The 16,516-nt window shown below is 47.2% G+C and overlaps 2 protein-coding genes across 2 annotated transcripts in view; both read right to left on the reverse strand.

Moving 5' to 3' along the window:
- Positions 1–423: 423 nt before the first annotated feature.
- Positions 424–11,654, reverse strand: LOC126426540 (uncharacterized). Its single transcript, XM_050088443.1, has 4 exons — positions 11,604–11,654; positions 10,724–10,895; positions 5,184–5,575; positions 424–549 (listed from the first exon to the last, which is right to left on the reverse strand). The coding sequence occupies exons 1-4, from the start codon at positions 11,652–11,654 to the stop codon at positions 424–426; spliced, it is 741 nt and encodes a 246-aa protein (XP_049944400.1).
- Positions 11,655–13,965: 2,311 nt separating this feature from the next.
- The window catches only part of LOC126426718 (ankyrin-2-like), a 67,621-nt gene continuing 65,070 nt past the window's right edge, over positions 13,966–16,516 (reverse strand). The window contains exon 4 of the mRNA XM_050088636.1: positions 13,966–14,375. Coding sequence (XP_049944593.1) covers positions 13,988–14,375 — 388 coding nt within the window. The 3' untranslated portion in view covers positions 13,966–13,987. The remainder of the gene's footprint in view (positions 14,376–16,516) is intronic.

Raw genomic sequence — 16,516 nt, forward strand, 5'->3', positions numbered from 1 at the left:
TCGCGTCACCAAGGCCTCAGTGAGTGTCCCTGCAGTTTCTCTGCTTCAGTCTGTCATCAACTGAAGGCCGCGGCAGGCGCCTCTTGCCGACACACTGTGGTGACGTCACTACACCACCGCCCACACACGCTGGCCCCGTAATCGAGTGAGCCTGGCCTTGTTGCCTCTCACCGGAACAACAAGTCAACACTCTGAGGTCTGGAAACAAACAAACTGAAAGGCATTTACTAAAAAATATCTTAATACACAACTAAATTACATTACTATTTTTTTACAAATAATTTGTATACGTAATTGGCTTTTGTGTGAAATGGTTCAAAGCATTCTGGCATGCACAGCGCAACATCACACACTGGACAACAGTATGTTGTTTCTTTCCTTTCCCACACTCCAGTTTATTTTTTAGCTTTGCCACCAGACACTTTACAGCAGGCTGTTCCAACCGAACTCCAGGGAGCCGAAGCGCTCCGGAGCGCTCACTGCGGCAGGTCGGAGCCCGCGTGAAGGGGGAAAGCGAACCCACTGCCCCCTGGCCGCATGCAGCCGCAACTGACGCAATAATCCGTGTTCAATGACAGCTATGACTAGCCGCGGCAGCCCTGTACCTCTATTGGAGGATACCTTTCTATTCATTGAGAGGGATGGTCGTCCGCAGTGTCTTGTATGTCATAAAGTATTTAATTCTGCGAGGAGGTACAATATACAACGACATTATACACGTCTTCACGCAGCGCACTACGATCAGGTAGAGGGCGTTGCACGCAGAGAACTGGTGGCCAGGCTTAAGAACGACATACCAGGAGACGTTAAGTTTAAAAACGGTTTCGTAATACGCAGGGTATCAAAACATACAACATAGTTCATGTTCTGTAATGCGTTTATGATTTTCAGGTGAATGAGAGCGGAGAAAACACTACTGAATCTGCAATTCGAGCAAGCTACAGGGTCGCTCACATCATTGCGACAAGTGGCAAGCCATTTTCTGTGGGACCACTCGTAAAATCGTGCATGGTAGCCGTTGCAGAATGTTTGTTTCCAATGGAGGTGCAGGCAATTGGAGGGGTTTGCCTGTCGAAGCAACCAATGTCTCGTCGAATCCTGGACATGGCAGCAGATTTAGAGACACAGCTCAGGAAAAAGGCGGAGAGCTTTGTTGCATTTTCGCTAGCGCTGGACGAAAGCACCGACATATCGGACTGTGCTCAGCTTGCAGCCTTTGTGCGTGGTGTCGACATGGAGCTGCAAGTAACTGAAGAGCTCTTGGATGTGGTAGCACTCGATTGCACCGCAACAGGACGTGACATTTTTGAAGCTGTTTGTGAATCAGTGGACAATACGAATTTGCCGTGGGATAAGCTCCACTCTATAGCGACAGACGGTGCACCACAAATAATCGGGCGACACCAAGGTTTTGCTTCTCGTTTGAAAAATAAACTCAGGGACGAATTCGGAAAGACATTTTGACTCTTCATTGTTTTATTCACCATGAGGCACAATGTGCTGAAACAGTAGAGCTAGGTGGCGTAATGAAAGGTGTCGTGAAGTGTGTGAATTTTGTGCGGCGTCACGGTATGAATCATGGCCAATTCAAAGGATTCCTGAAAGATATTGAAGCGGAGTATGAGGATATACCTTACCACAGTACAGTTCGTTGGCTGAGTCGGGGAAAAGTTCTTGATGTTTTCTTTCCCATTCGTGGGAAAATATCCCTTTTTCTCGAAATGAAATGGGAAGAAATGCGTTGTCTGAAAGATATAAAATCGATATCAGACCTGGCGTTCATAGCTGACATAACTATGCATCTGAATAATTTAAATCTGTCACTGCAGGGCAAAGGGCAGCTAATCGTTGACATGCACGACCAGATCAAAGCGTTCATGGAGAAGATACGTTTATTTGAGAGGCAGATGAGTAATGGAAATTTAACGTTCTTCAATCGTCTTGCTTCTTTAAAACTACCTGAAGGTACTACTTTCGGTGATTACCAAGCAAAGTTAAAGCAGCTCATCACGTCGTTTGAAACACGATTCCGAGACCTCACTAAGTTTCGAAATGGAACTTAAGGTGTTCAGCACTCCTTTTTCAGTTTCCCCCGATGACTTGTCACCGTCACTTCAATTGGAGATTATTGATTTGGAAAATTCAACTTTGTTGAAAGAGAGGTACTAGAATACGTTGGATTTGTCACGATGGTATCGTTCATTACAGCAAAAGACGTTTCCCAAGCTTGCTACAGTCTGGAACCACGCGACTGCTACGTTCGCAGGTTCGAATCCTGCCACGGGCATGGATGTGTGTGATGTCCTTAGGTTAGTTAGGTTTAAGTAGTTCTAAGTTCTAGGGGACTGATGACCTCTGAAGTTAAGTCCCATAGTGTTCAGAGCCATTTGAACCATTTCCCAAGCTTCATAACAATGCCGCTCAGATCATGTGCATATTTGGATCTACGTATTGTTGCGAGCAGCTTTTCTCAGCAATGAAAAGAGTAAAAAGTGATGCAACCATCAAGGCCATCTAATGAAAAGAAAATGTCAAGCTACAGAGGCCCAATAAATTCAGTATGCAATTTCTTGTAAAACAGTTGTTTCTTATTTATTTCCTGAACATCGTATTTCCTGATGTAGCATGTCACCACATCTTAGCAGCTAAGAGTATGCGGTTGTGGATCTTCTAAGACGCAGCTGGCACGTCAAAACGCTCGCCTTGCCGCCTGCCTCAGCCAGCCGTGCCGACGAGCTGGAACAGCCTGCTTTACACCATCTCCACGGCCTCGCTTTGCTGTCAGTTGGAGGAAATTTTCTTCCAAAATGTCGCCCAGTTAGTCTGTCGCCTGCAGTCGAAGGCTTCGCCCCTTCTTGTTCCTTTCCAGCCACCGTGGCCAGTGTTTCTCCAGTTAACACACATGAGTTTACGTGCAGGACGTGGTTGCCTGTGCAGCATTTTATACATAATGTAACTGTTTACCATTCCCCAAATGAAAATTCTGTAGATAAGTAAGTCGTATGTAGGACTTGCCAACATGTTTTGTGTTATTTACAGTCTGATACGTCACGTGAACGAATTATTTTTTTGAGTGATGTAGTGGCAATTACTAATTATTCTTACAAGTATCAAATAATTCAAAATGAAATTCACGCTTTACGTCAATCCTGTAGCAGACATTTGTAAATAATTTCCGACCACCGGGTTTTGCAAGGTTCAGCCGCCACTCACTCGCGTTACGGAAGAAACGTCTGCGGTTAACCCACGATTTGTACCGAGCAATGAAATGTATATTCACCGATGTTATGTGGAGGTGGTTACAATTTAGTTTCCATTATCCTCTGCCAATTATTTTGGGACGAGGTAGACCTTTTACTTCCTCACTTACAGTGTCACGGTCAGAGAAGCTGACAGGGGCTGCGTCGTAATCCTGCACAGTTGCTCACACCCCGCTGTGGTGTGGAGTCTGCCAGGCCTCGAGGCCGACACTGGCGAGGCGTGCGTGCAGTGAGTGCGTGTGGCGGCGCGCCGCTCAGCTGCGGCTTCCGTGTCCAGACCTGCAGTCAGATTTTGCAGGGCGCCACAGAAGGGTGTCGCGCCTTTTGAGTCGATGGCTGAAAAATCTTTCCCTTAGAGCTCTCTTGTTTGATGCGGAGGGAGTGCAGAGGTTTAGAGAGGTGACCACATTCGCAACGTCTGTCACAATTCCTTCTACCGGCTCTTCTTCTACATCCTTTAGTTACTGTGTTCGTGAAGAGTTACTCACCGCAAAAGGCGCAAAATCTGCATTACGAAACTCTGCGCTTGGCCGGTGGCCACCCGAGCGAGAAGCAGAAGGCTTACTTCTGCGCATGCGCGGGCGTACCGAATCCCTCTGCTGACTCTTTGATGCTGGCACCATTTCTGCCTCCAGACGGCTGTCGCGTTGGACCTGCACCATACGTTTTTGACAGTTCCGTCACTATCTTAATAATAACTGGTTACAGAACAGAGGAGCGTTCCGTTCGGACAGCAAATTTCATTACAATCAATGTTCATGTCCACTGTAAGGTACAGTGACTGTCACAATGTATCTGTGAAAATATATCATTTTAGATGTTTCAAACAGGTAAATGAAGTCTAAACATAAATATTAACAATATTCAGGACCAACATTTTAATCAGAGTCATTTGTTTTGCAGACAAATGACATATACAAATTACACTGAAATCAGCCTGCTCTCTCGTAGGCGAATTGTTCGATATACTGACTAGCCTCTAATTCGCATCGTGTAACGTGTGCTTCACATATACATATTTACCAAAAGATGTGGGAAATCCTGATCAAAAAAAATAGTCCGATCGTGCATATGTAACTTCAGTCCCGGATGGCGCGTAAATATTTAAGCGGAATGTCTCACCGACAGAACATGCAATTGCACGTCTGCTGGGATAAAGTTGGACGTTTTCAGGTGTAAACCCATCCCTTAAAAGAACTGCCGTTGCGCTGTTCATTTTTTTGTGGCGGTCTTCGTAGCAACGAGCACCGCCACACTTTTAGTAGCGGGCCGACCGGTCCGCTGGAACAGTGTACAAAGAAATGAAAACACAAACACTCGAATTGAATGAAAGTCGGTACTTATCTTTATTACGTAGATACAGAAACACAGTGGTGAACATTGTCTCTACAGCAATCGGTCTGGTTCGAGTCGGGCAGCTAGGTCAGCGTCGGCTGACGACAAATAACAACTCGGCTGCGATGTACCCACACTGGCTAACAAGTACACACTGCGGCGGCTAGTATACAACTCAGCGGCAGAATCCAGAACTGAACTAGCGCTCGCGACGGCAGTGCTTAAGAAGCCAGTCGTGGCGCGCGCAGACTTGCGGCGATTTCCTTAATCGCTGGCGCTGCTTGTGCGGACGGCGTCCGGACTGATGCTGCCAACCTTTTGGCAGCGGGCTCGGTTGGCCAGACTTGCTAGGATATAACACTCCTCCCCCCCAAATCGCCGCACCGTCGTTGAATAATGACGTGGCGAGCGTCGACGGCGGGGGAGGGGTCTGGCCGCAGGCGTAGCAGAAGAGACCGGGGCGGAGACTGTTGTCGGCGGCAGTCCCCGGTCCGCACCCCAGCATTGGCTGCGTGGGGCCTCGGGAAATACCGACTGAAAACTGAGGTCAGGGTGCACGCCTGGGACCACGGGCGCAGCTTCTGGTACTGGACGCGACGGGGCGTCGGGACCCACGAAGAGAGGCAGCGTCTCCTGACGCTGCGTCGACAGCTGCTTAGTGGGCGCTGGACAAGGCGCTGCGGTGTCATACTCCTTGGGGGTGCCCAAGGAAAGCGGCTGCAGGACAGGCGGCACAGCCACCGCGTGGGATGGCGGCCCGGCTGAGGGGTCGACGTCCATCTGCTCCGAAGGCGGTGGCGACTGAAGAGGGACCGCAGGCGCCAGAGCGACCACCTGGGGCGCTCCCGGATGAAGCTGCGCGGGAGGCATCAACGGGACGGGCTGTCGGCGTAGTAGCGGCGACGGCTGCTGCTGCTGCTGCTGCCCTGGGGGCGGCAGCGAAGTCGGAAGGCGCGGCTGGAACCCGCCACGGTCCAAATCTGTGGACAAAGAACGAGCGGCAGAATCCGGGCGGCCAGCGCGGCGCAACTGGTTCTGATGCCTCCTGTGCACCCCAGCAGTACCTTGAACAGTATAAAAACCGCGACCCTGGACACTTATCACGGTGCCTCGTTCCCAACGACGGCGACCGTGATAAACTCTGAAAAAACGGCGTCGTTGCGCTGAAAACGCGTGCGATGCTCAGAAGCGGCGGGTCGATCCGGGGGGTGCAACAACCGTAGTAGGGTGCGATGACGACGGCCGTGGAGAAGCTCCGCAGGCGAAGGGCCGTCGCGTGGCGTGGTGCGGTACGACGACAGGAACGTGATGAGGGCCTGCTGACGAGAGTGCGTAGCACGAAGGCGGTACATATGATCCTTGAATGTGTGTACAAAACGTTCCGCTGCACCATTCGATTGAGGGTGGAACGGCGGAGTAAGAACATGGCGAATGCCATTGGCAGAACAAAAACTTTCAAATTCAGCAGAGGTAAATTGTGGACCATTGTCAGACACTAAAACTTCTGGAAGACCCTCAATACAAAAAATTGAAGTCAACGCCTTTATAGTTTGTGCAGACGTTGTAGACTGCATGGGCACAACAAACGGAAAATGACTAAATGCATCTATCACGATGAGCCAACGAGAATTCCAATATGGACCAGCGAAATCAATATGTACTCGCTGCCAGGGACCGGCAGGTCGTGCCCACTCAAAATAGCGTTGAGGCGGAGCAGCTTGGTGTTCGGCACACGTCGAACAATCTGTAGACATCTGCGTAATCTGCTTATCAATGCCGATCCACGTACAATGACGGCGGGCAAGCTGCTTGGTGCGGACCACTCCCCAATGACCTCGATGCAACAAGTCGAGGACCTTGAATTGGAGCACTTGGGGAACCACTACACGAAGCTGGTCATTCTCGGTGCGTAACAGCAAAACTCCATGCGAAACAGACAACAGATGACGTTGCGGATAATAGCGACGAACCACAGGATCCGATATGTCCTTTGCCTTGGACGGCCAACCACGTTGAACAAAACGTAATAGTAAACTCAGATGAGGATCCGTGGCTGTCTCACGTGCCACCTGACGATAATCAATCGGAAAATCCCGGAGGGATTGATGCTCATCGGTATCAATCTGATGGCAAGAGTCTTCAGAGGAATCGAAGACATCATCCGCAGCAATCGGCAATCGAGAAAGCGCGTCAGCGTTTGCATGCTGAGCTGTGGGGCGATACAGTATCTCATACTGGTATTGTGATAACAAAAGAGCCCAACGTTGCAGTCTCTGTGCTGTCCGCTGAGGAACTGGTTTAGACAGATGAAACAGTGACGTCAGGGGCTTGTGATCTGTTACTAAATAGAACGGTCTACCATAGATGTAGTGATGGAATTTTGTGACACCGAACACAATAGCCAACGCTTCCTTGTCCAATTGGCTATAATTACACTGAGCTTTGTTTAGCAATTTAGATGCGAACGCAATAGGACGTTCGGTGTTACCAACGCGGTGAGACAACACAGCACCGAGGCCGAAGGAAGAGGCATCACAAGCTAACACCAGAGGCTTGTTAGGGTCGTAATGGACCAGACAACGATCATTCAATAAAGCCTCTTTAAGCTTCTGAAAGGCTGATTGGCAATCAGCTGACCACACAAACGGAACATTCTTACGGCAGAGACGATGCAACGGTGCAGCAATCTGGGAAGCATTAGGTATAAACCTAACATAATATGTCAATTTGCCAAGAACTGCTTGCAATTCATGCAGATTGCGAGGGGCGGGCAAATCACGAATAGCTGCTAAATGTGACTGGGAGGGATGAATGCCTTGAGCATTAATAACATGTCCCAGATACTCCATCTCCGTAAGGAAAATGAACATTTATCGATGTTGCAACGTAGGCCTGCCTGAGACAACACTGTAAACAAACACTCCAAATTACGTAAATGTTCAGCAGGCGTCCGACCGGACACAACAATATCGTCTAAATAGTTGCAACACGATGGCACATTAGCCAGAAGTTGTGACAAAAAACGCTGAAAAACAGCTGGAGCTGACGCACAACCAAAAGGCAAACGCAGAAAACGGAACAACCCCAACGACGTGTTGATGACAAAATACTGTTGTGATTGCTCGTCGAGGGGCAATTGCAAATATGCTTCACGGAGATCAATTTTGGAAAAGAAACGAGCTTCCCCTAACTTATCCATCAGCTCGTCTGGTCTAGGCAAAGGAAAAGAATCAATGACAGTCTGAGGATTAACTGTCGACTTAAAATCAGCACACAAACGTAACTTGCCAGACGGTTTCTTTATAATAACTAAGGGAGAAGCCCACTGGCTCGCTGAAACGGGTTGAATAACACCGTTGTTTTGCCAACGACGAAGTTCCTCTTCTACAGGTGCCCGGAGGGCGTGAGGCACTGGACGAGCACGAAAAAATCGAGGCTGAGCATTATCTTTTAACGTAATATGAGCTGCAAAGTTCGCAGCACAACCTAGTTCGTCTTTGAATATGTCACTGTATCGTTTACACAAATCGGTTATGCTGTCTTGAGGAACAACCACAGAATTAATTTGCAACACATTGTCTTGGATAGACAGGCCAAACAAGTCAAAACAGTCTAATCCGAAAATGTTTACACTGTCTGGAGCGCGGAGCACTGTGAATGAAACTGTTTTTGTATAGTCACGGAATGTGGCTGGCACGCTACATACACCTAACACAGGAATTTGTTCTCCACTATACGTAGCCAAAGAATGTTTTGCCGCTGAAAGTTTAGGGCGGCCGATAGCCGCATACGTAGCACTATTTATGAGAGTCACAGACGCACCAGTGTCTAATTGAAAATTGAAGGTCTTATCCTGGATGCGTAGCTTCACAAATAGTTTATTACACTGTCGCTGGATCGGTGCAGTGGAGGCGGAAGACACAAAATCAGCGCGTTTAGCGCGCGTTCGCTGCTTACGACAACTCGTGGGTTGGGCGGGTGGAACAACAACTCCCGCTTCACTTACAGTCTGTACATCACTTTTAACAGCGGTTGAATTACGCTGGGGTCGCATAGCAGAGGGCTGGGTGGGTGGCTTATTGCGAACAAGCTTATTACCCACACGAACCGTGGAAGAGTCTGTAAACGCGACCTTCTGGGCGGGCTGGCTTTGAATAACATGAATATCCATGGGCTGGGCAGCACTAGAATTGTTCTTGCGTTTACGCAAACAAACAGTCTGGATGTGTCCTTTCCTTTGACAAAAGTGACAAACCGCGTTTCGTAACGGGCAACGTTCTCGAGGATGAGCGAGAACACACTTAGGGCAAGACTTAACCCTATCATTTTGCACACGCGGCTGACGAATGTTTTTAACATGACGCGGCCGGCTAAGGTTTAGAGTCTGACTCTGCCGGTGGGGCCGCGGGCGTGACGTAACTTGCTTAGCACAGGCAATTTGAGAAATACATGGCTGATCTAACTCACACTCAGCATAGTCAAAAGTATCTTGGGCTTCAATGATGTTCATCACAGTCTCTAATGACGGGTCAGGCAACTTTAAGATAGCAGCACGAATACGAGAATCTGCAATGTTTTGAGTAATAGCGTCTCGTAACATGACATCACTGTAGGAAGCTCCACACACACAATTAAATCGGCACTGACGGGTGAGGCCCCGTAAATCTGTTAACCACTGTTTATGAGATTGATGTGGCAGTTTCTTTAATCGGAAGAACTTGAATCTGGCTGCTGCCACATGAACTCGCGACTCGAAATACTCAGCAAGCTTGTTAACAACAACGTCATACTCTAAAGCTTCTGGCTTGGATTCCGGAAACAACGTACAAAGTAGTCTATAGACTTCCACGCCTGCAGTGGAAATTAAATAAAGCTGCCGCTCAGTACCTGTGATTTTGTAGACTGTCATGTGCGCCTGCAACTGCGCGAAATATTCTTGCCATTCTTCGCGCGCTGCGTCAAAAGCACGGAACGGTGGTGCTGCCTGTGCTTGTTCCTTTTGTGATGGTGGATTAGCCGCTTGTTTGGCAATTGCTTCCACCAGACTTTGTATTTGCTGACTCTGTAACAAGATCAACTGTTGTAATTCGGCAGACATAGTGAACACAAATTAAACCAGCCCCCAAAATTTTATCTCTATAAGTAGTATAACAAGAAACAAGTTGAACCAGCCCGGCACACGAGTTCGGAAGTTCTCGTCGCCAGTTTTTGTGGCGGTCTTCGTAGCAACGAGCACCGCCACACTTTTAGTAGCGGGCCGACCGGTCCGCTGGAACAGTGTACAAAGAAATGAAAACACAAACACTCGAATTGAATGAAAGTCGGTACTTATCTTTATTACGTAGATACAGAAACACAGTGGTGAACATTGTCTCTACAGCAATCGGTCTGGTTCGAGTCGGGCAGCTAGGTCAGCGTCGGCTGACGACAAATAACTCGGCTGCGATGTACCCACACTGACTAACAAGTACACACTGCGGCGGCTAGTATACAACTCAGCGGCAGAATCCAGAACTGAACTAGCGCTCGCGACGGCAGTGCTTAAGAAGCCAGTCGTGGCGCGCGCAGACTTGCGGCGATTTCCTCAATCGCTGGCGCTGCTTGTGCGGACGGCGTCCGGACTGATGCTGCCAACCTTTTGGCAGCGGGCTCGGTTGGCCAGACTTGCTAGGATATAACACATTTCTGCATCGATAGTAATGGCAGCTTGAAAGCCAGCGGATGTCCCTACAGCTGCCGTTGAGACTTGCTGCAAAAATAATACATCAAACGTGACATCTTGTATTAAATCATCTGGCGCACTAATTGTAACAGAGGTTGTTATCGAAATAATGTTTAGTGTTGGTACATCGTGGGCTGCCATTAGATAGATGTAGCGTGCTCTGACATAAATGCGAAATTGCTGCGAGAGTGGGAGAAAATATCTTTGTAATACCGGGACATTAAATTGCAACCGGACGCTGGTGTCTGTGATCATCACCGACTTTGAAATTGTTGAGTACAACTGTAGCTGTAATCGCTAAACAGTATTACACATTTGATGTGGAAAGTGATCGTCCTGACTTAGTTTGGGCCCCCCTGTCGTGTGGCCGGTCTTTTCTCCGCCTCCGTGGTCGCAACGCCCCTACCGCCTGCTCCCGCCCCGCCGCTGCTTCTGCGCATGCGCGGCCCTCTGCCGGATTCGCTGCCCGCATTCTGCGTCGCGCCCCCACCTGCGAGTTTCCCTCGGTGACTGCGCCGGCCGTCTGACGCCACTTGTTGCTGTTTGCACGTGAATAAAAGTGTTCCAAGCGTTTTTGCCTAAGAGACAAGACAGAATGTTTACACAGGCTTTCGTTACATAGAGAATAATGCAACATGTTACAGATATGTCGCTCTTTCCAGAAACAACTGTTTCTTTGGCTTCATTTTTATCGATGAAATTCGTATCTCGGAAATTCCTTTGTTATCTCGTGATCTGGCGTGCGGAGACGCGCACTGAAATGAAAACCAGCGCCGTAGACTCATGTCTGTCAAACCAGGACTGAGACGCATTTGGTCGGTACGCACCTGTCTGAAGCGTATTTGACAATGCTCTTCAACTGATTCCACTGATACGCACGCTGTTGGTGCTGCAGAGGAAAGGAAAGCTGAAGCCTGTTTCTCGTCGCTCTTGCTAAGCACAATAATATTCCCTACTTATTTTCTATTTCTCTTTACGGTCGTATTCAGTGACACTGTAACGCTCTTGTCATAGCCGATTCCCCGTTCTACCCTAACAGATTCGAAAAGTTCGGGTCTATTTGTCACTTGCAAGCCTAAGATGCTGTCTTCACGACTCGTTTCTCAGATTAATGGCCCGAGGTAGTTTTTGAGTGAAGCACTTGGATCAGTTTCTCACGATTCCCTGGCCCTGCCGTCAGTCTCAGCCACCTATGTCGCCCACTGCAGAGGTGGCAGGTTAAAGGTTCCACCTAAAACTGTAACATGACGAGGAAATGCACGCCAGATGTTCTCCTGGTTTCTTACTTTCCATTCAGAGCTCTTAATAGACGAGTAGTCCAAAGATATTTCTCGCATAGCGACTGCAACGGCAAAAGGTTGGAACAGCTGAGGTACTCAAACTGTCCTCCGCCACACACCACAATGTATCTATGAAATTATCATTTCAGACTTTGCAAATCCCAAAGTTATTTCAGAAAGGCGTTATCTTGTGAATTTTGGAGCAGTTTTGACACACAGCAGGATGCGTTACATTTTATCTTCATTTGCACAAGACACGACAGCAGATCTGGTGCAGTTATTCTTTACAATTCTGAAGATAAAGATTTACAATATTCAGGACCAATATTTTAAATCGAGTAACCTGTTTTGCAGACAAATGGTATGTATAAATTACATTGAAAACGACCTCCTCTCTCGCAGGCGAATTGTTTGATGTACCGGCTAGCCTGGATTTCGCATCGTGTAGCGTGTGCTTCGCATACTTCCGTACAAAATTTAATTTTTACACATTTCTGTCGCACTGGACTGAGATTTACGTATTTAGATATCAAAATAAATTTTAGCAATTTCTCAGATACCAACCACACACTTAAAACAACGAGTTTAAATAAATAGGAAGACGTTTCAAACAATACGAACACGTTTCAAATATATGCCGCTGTGTTTGATGATGCGAAGAACGCAGATGGAGTTCTCGTCTGTTTTCCCTGTGCTGAAGACTGCCGTACCATTCCAGGGTGTCATAATAGAGTGCAACAGATGAATGGCGTTAGGCGCGTTCCGAATTTAGGGAAGTCGCCGTTTCTCAGCAGGATGTAGCGCCGTCGCCGCTCGTCGTCAGAAAATCACGCCTGATTGCTGCATTTTGTAGAAGAGTTTGTCCAATTTAATTTTGTGTAGGGCTTTCATCTTTGACAAACACGTAGTCTTTGTCAAAGAAAGGAAAATGTGTGAAAAGTCGGAAAATTTTGAGGCTTTTGTTGTAAAGCCGACATACTGCAAGGCAGGAAGCACGAAATTTGGATTTAGGAGCCCAGAACATGTGATTATGGAATCGCTGAGAAAAGATCTGCCGCAGTTTCTTACCAATTGGTATTTTTGGTCATTGCACGCAGGGTGGCTCTGGACAGTTACTTCTAGATATTTTACGGTAGGTGACTTAATGTTTCCAGCAATTTGTGATCAGCAGTGTAGTTGAACAGTAGTGGATTTCTTTTCCTGTGTATGCACAGTAATTACATTTATTTATGTTGAGGATGAACTGGCAGAGCCTGAAGTATTCATCAATGCCGTGGAGGTCACTCACCAAGTCAATACTGTCTCCTGGCGCCGCTGCTTCCTCACAGAGAATGTTGAGGAGCTTCCGTGTGTAACGCCGCCACATGAGGGCCACAGAGGCTCTTGTTCAGAATGCAGTCTGCCACTTTGGTCACACGTGCACGCACGGGGATGCCAAGTCTAATTGTATCACAGCAGACAGGGAATGAATGTTCCAAATGTGGTCTGCTTCCAAAACGCCTATAGAGACGCAAAAGTGTAATTTGGCGAAACTGCCGTATAATTCCAGTGATGGCTGCATGTCTCATGCGATTGAGTATAATTCCTTGATAGATGATAGTTTGTTCTGTAAGAGAAGCAAGGGAGGTGTTTAGGAGTCTAATGATTTTAGGTGGTTTTTCAATTCTCTTTATTTGAAGGTGAGCTGGCAAGAAGCCTGCAGATGGTGTGAGGATGATGTGGTGTGAGCACTGCTACCAATGTGACATTGCAATTAAACATGAAAAGTACTTGCGCAGTGCACACACAGAAGTGAATTCAGTGTGAGGTCGCAAGTGAAGATACATTCTAACTGAACAGCTTATATGGCAGTAATATGAGAATGGTGCAGTTTGCAGTGATGTGATGTAGCAACATAGACACTGCTAGCAATTAGTTTGCAGTAATTAGGTAATGTAGGAGACTGGTGCAAAGAACTAACATTAACGCACAACAACCGCTATTCTCGCATTTGTGTCTTGGAAGAGATTGGGTGTTTACGTTTCGAAATACAGGCGGTTGTGAGAGACGTCGGCTGTATTCTTGTAAGCTGTTTGAATACTGTATATGGGACGAGAAACAGAAGACCGAGAGGGAGAGAGAAGTGGAGTTTATAAATGGAGTATTTTGCAATTGTTGCCGAGCTTTTGCAGAAATTGCTTGTGAAATGTTTTACATAGTGAATTCTCAAAAGGAAGGTTTGTCACACTGGTTTACAGATATCTCCTGTTGTTGCAGTAGTTGTGGTGTTACTGGAGAAATTGTGTGGACTGCAAAAGGTAGAAATGAATAGAGAAAGCGTTCTTTTTTTCAATTTTTTATTTTAATGTTATGTAGAATGAAGTACATGTTATTTTCTCTAGTGGCGCGTATTAACGCCGTGTTAGCATCTGGACGAGCTGCTGATGGTTGCGCCGCCTGGCGTAGTCCAGGGGGGTCTCCCCATCATCGGTCCTCGCCCTCCTGTCGGCTCCGGCCTGCAGCAACGCAGCCACCACTTTTGCGTGGCCAAAGTATGCCGCCAAGTGCAGCGGCGTCCGCCCCAGCAGATTCCTGGCGTTGGGGTCGGACGCCGCAGAGAGCAGCAGCCGCACCACAGCCGCGTCGCCTCTCCGTGCAGCCCAGTGCAGGGCGGTCCACCCGCCCCAGTGCCTCGCCCCCACGTCCGCCCCAGCCGCGAGCAACGCCCGCACCTCCTCCACCGCCCCCTTCTCAGACGCCTTCATCAGCCTCCTGACTCGCTCCTCCTCAGAAAGGCTCCTGCACAAAACATCGACACACTCTCTACTATCGAGACACACACACCAAATGAAAGAAACTGTCATAGCCGCAAAACTGCCAACAATTCGGAATACACTTCTTCCGAGCGACAAGTCACAAATCTAGAAATCTCGCTTCTGCGATACGGGTTAACCAGCGTATTACAGACAGATCCACAGAACTAGCCCATAATCAAAAACTTCACCCATCTCCCATTAAAAATAGGTGCACTCCATCTCTTAACAAATTCATTTGGCACATTTCCTCATAATTCACTCCACATATCCGCCTCCTTTCACCTCGGCATGCAGTTGCTACACAATCCTTCATCTACATTCAAACACACCCCAAAACTACCTTCTCTGGGTACCAATTCCTTCAGTCACTTAGCAAGAAAAGAGTAGAAACTCAATGCATCTGCAAGTACTGAAATACAATTTCCTCACCAGACAGCTAAGTGATTCAGACCAGTAACACGGAAATTTCCTGACGTACCGACAAAAAATATAAAAGTCACTGCTTCGTACACAATAAGTCGATCGACATATTTCAAATACAACAGGGGCACCAGGTCGGCTCTCCCTGACACACACACACACACACACACACACACACACACACACACACACACACACACACACTAACTACCCGCTGCATAATAATCGTCACATGTGCTATATAATCATGCATGCAACAAGAGATACATCCACTGGAACATTCATTTCCATCTGCTTACAAACTTTGCAAGCCACCATATGGTCTGTGGCAGGCGGTATCCTGCACAACTACTATACTCAGTCATGTTAACTTCGTGTAACTTTCTGCATTTTCTGAAAATTCTCGACACAAAATAAGTTACACACCACTACAGAAGGCGTAAAACTTTACATTTATACTTAAAAAGGTCTAAGTAAACTTCAAGTATACACCAGCTACGCTGCTTCCGAGTAAAATTTCTGTTTCCGTAGTAGTAGAAACACTTAAACCGTAACTTTAGATCAGTCTCAAAAAAGTACTGTATTTCCTGTATCTAATGCAATGCATAAATTAGATCATGCCAGAAAGAAATCAGGTGCCTGTAAGAAATACAAACAGTGTTGATTCACTATCGCATGTTCACTTACAAATATCAAAATACTTGTATAGATCTGGCATTGCTGAACTTTAACCAATGTCACGAGAAACTCTCCCCACAGCTGATGCAAGTTAAATGCTAATCCCAAGCGAGAGAGCCAGTAAGAAGCTCCAAAGACAAGTGAAATACCAACTAGAAACTACAGAGGTAATAGAACTGCTGCATCCAGTACAAAATAATCAATGTAGGTGGAGCAGCAACCATATGAAACAAAAGTAGTAACTGGTACACATAAAAAGTTATCCTAACCGACTGCAGTCATTTCCTCTTTCCGTTCTGCTCGCAAATACAGCGAGGGAGAAACGACTGCCTGTGTGCCTCTGTACGAGCGACAATGCCTCTCACCCTACCTTCACACGCCTTGTCTCAACTGTACATTGCCAGAAATAGAATTGTTCTGCAGTCTGCGTCAAAAAACAGTTCTCTAAATTTTCTCAACAATTCCTCGAAAAGAATTTCGCCTCCCCTCCAGTGATTCCGATTCGAGTTCCTGAAGCTTCTGCGCAATACCTCTGCGTCAGTCGAAACTACCGGCAGCAAACCTAGCAGCCCAGCTGTCAGTCCTACAGCTGTCTTCCTTTAATTCTACCTGTTGCCGATACCAAACACTCCAGCAGTACTCGAGAATAGGTCGCACCAGCTGCCTACATGCAGCCTCATCTACAGGCCAACCACACTTTCCTAAAATTCTCCCAACAAACTAAAGTCGACCTCCCGCCTTCCCTACCACAGTCCTCTCAAACTCTTCCCATTTCGTATCACTTTGCGAACTTTCGCTCAGACATTTAAGCGACGCCTCTGTGTCTAGCGGAACACCTCTACTGCTGTACCTCAACATTACATGTCTGTTTTTCCTACTCACCTGCATCAACTTACGTTTCTCTACATTTACAGATGGCTGCCATTCATCACACCAACTAGAAATTTTGTCCAACTCGCCTTGTGTCCTCCTACACTCACTCAACGACGATATTTTACTGTACACTAGGGGACAGTCAGCAAACAG

The sequence above is a fragment of the Schistocerca serialis genome, chromosome 11 (assembly GCF_023864345.2).
Source record: "Schistocerca serialis cubense isolate TAMUIC-IGC-003099 chromosome 11, iqSchSeri2.2, whole genome shotgun sequence".
Classification (NCBI taxonomy): domain Eukaryota; kingdom Metazoa; phylum Arthropoda; class Insecta; order Orthoptera; family Acrididae; genus Schistocerca; species Schistocerca serialis.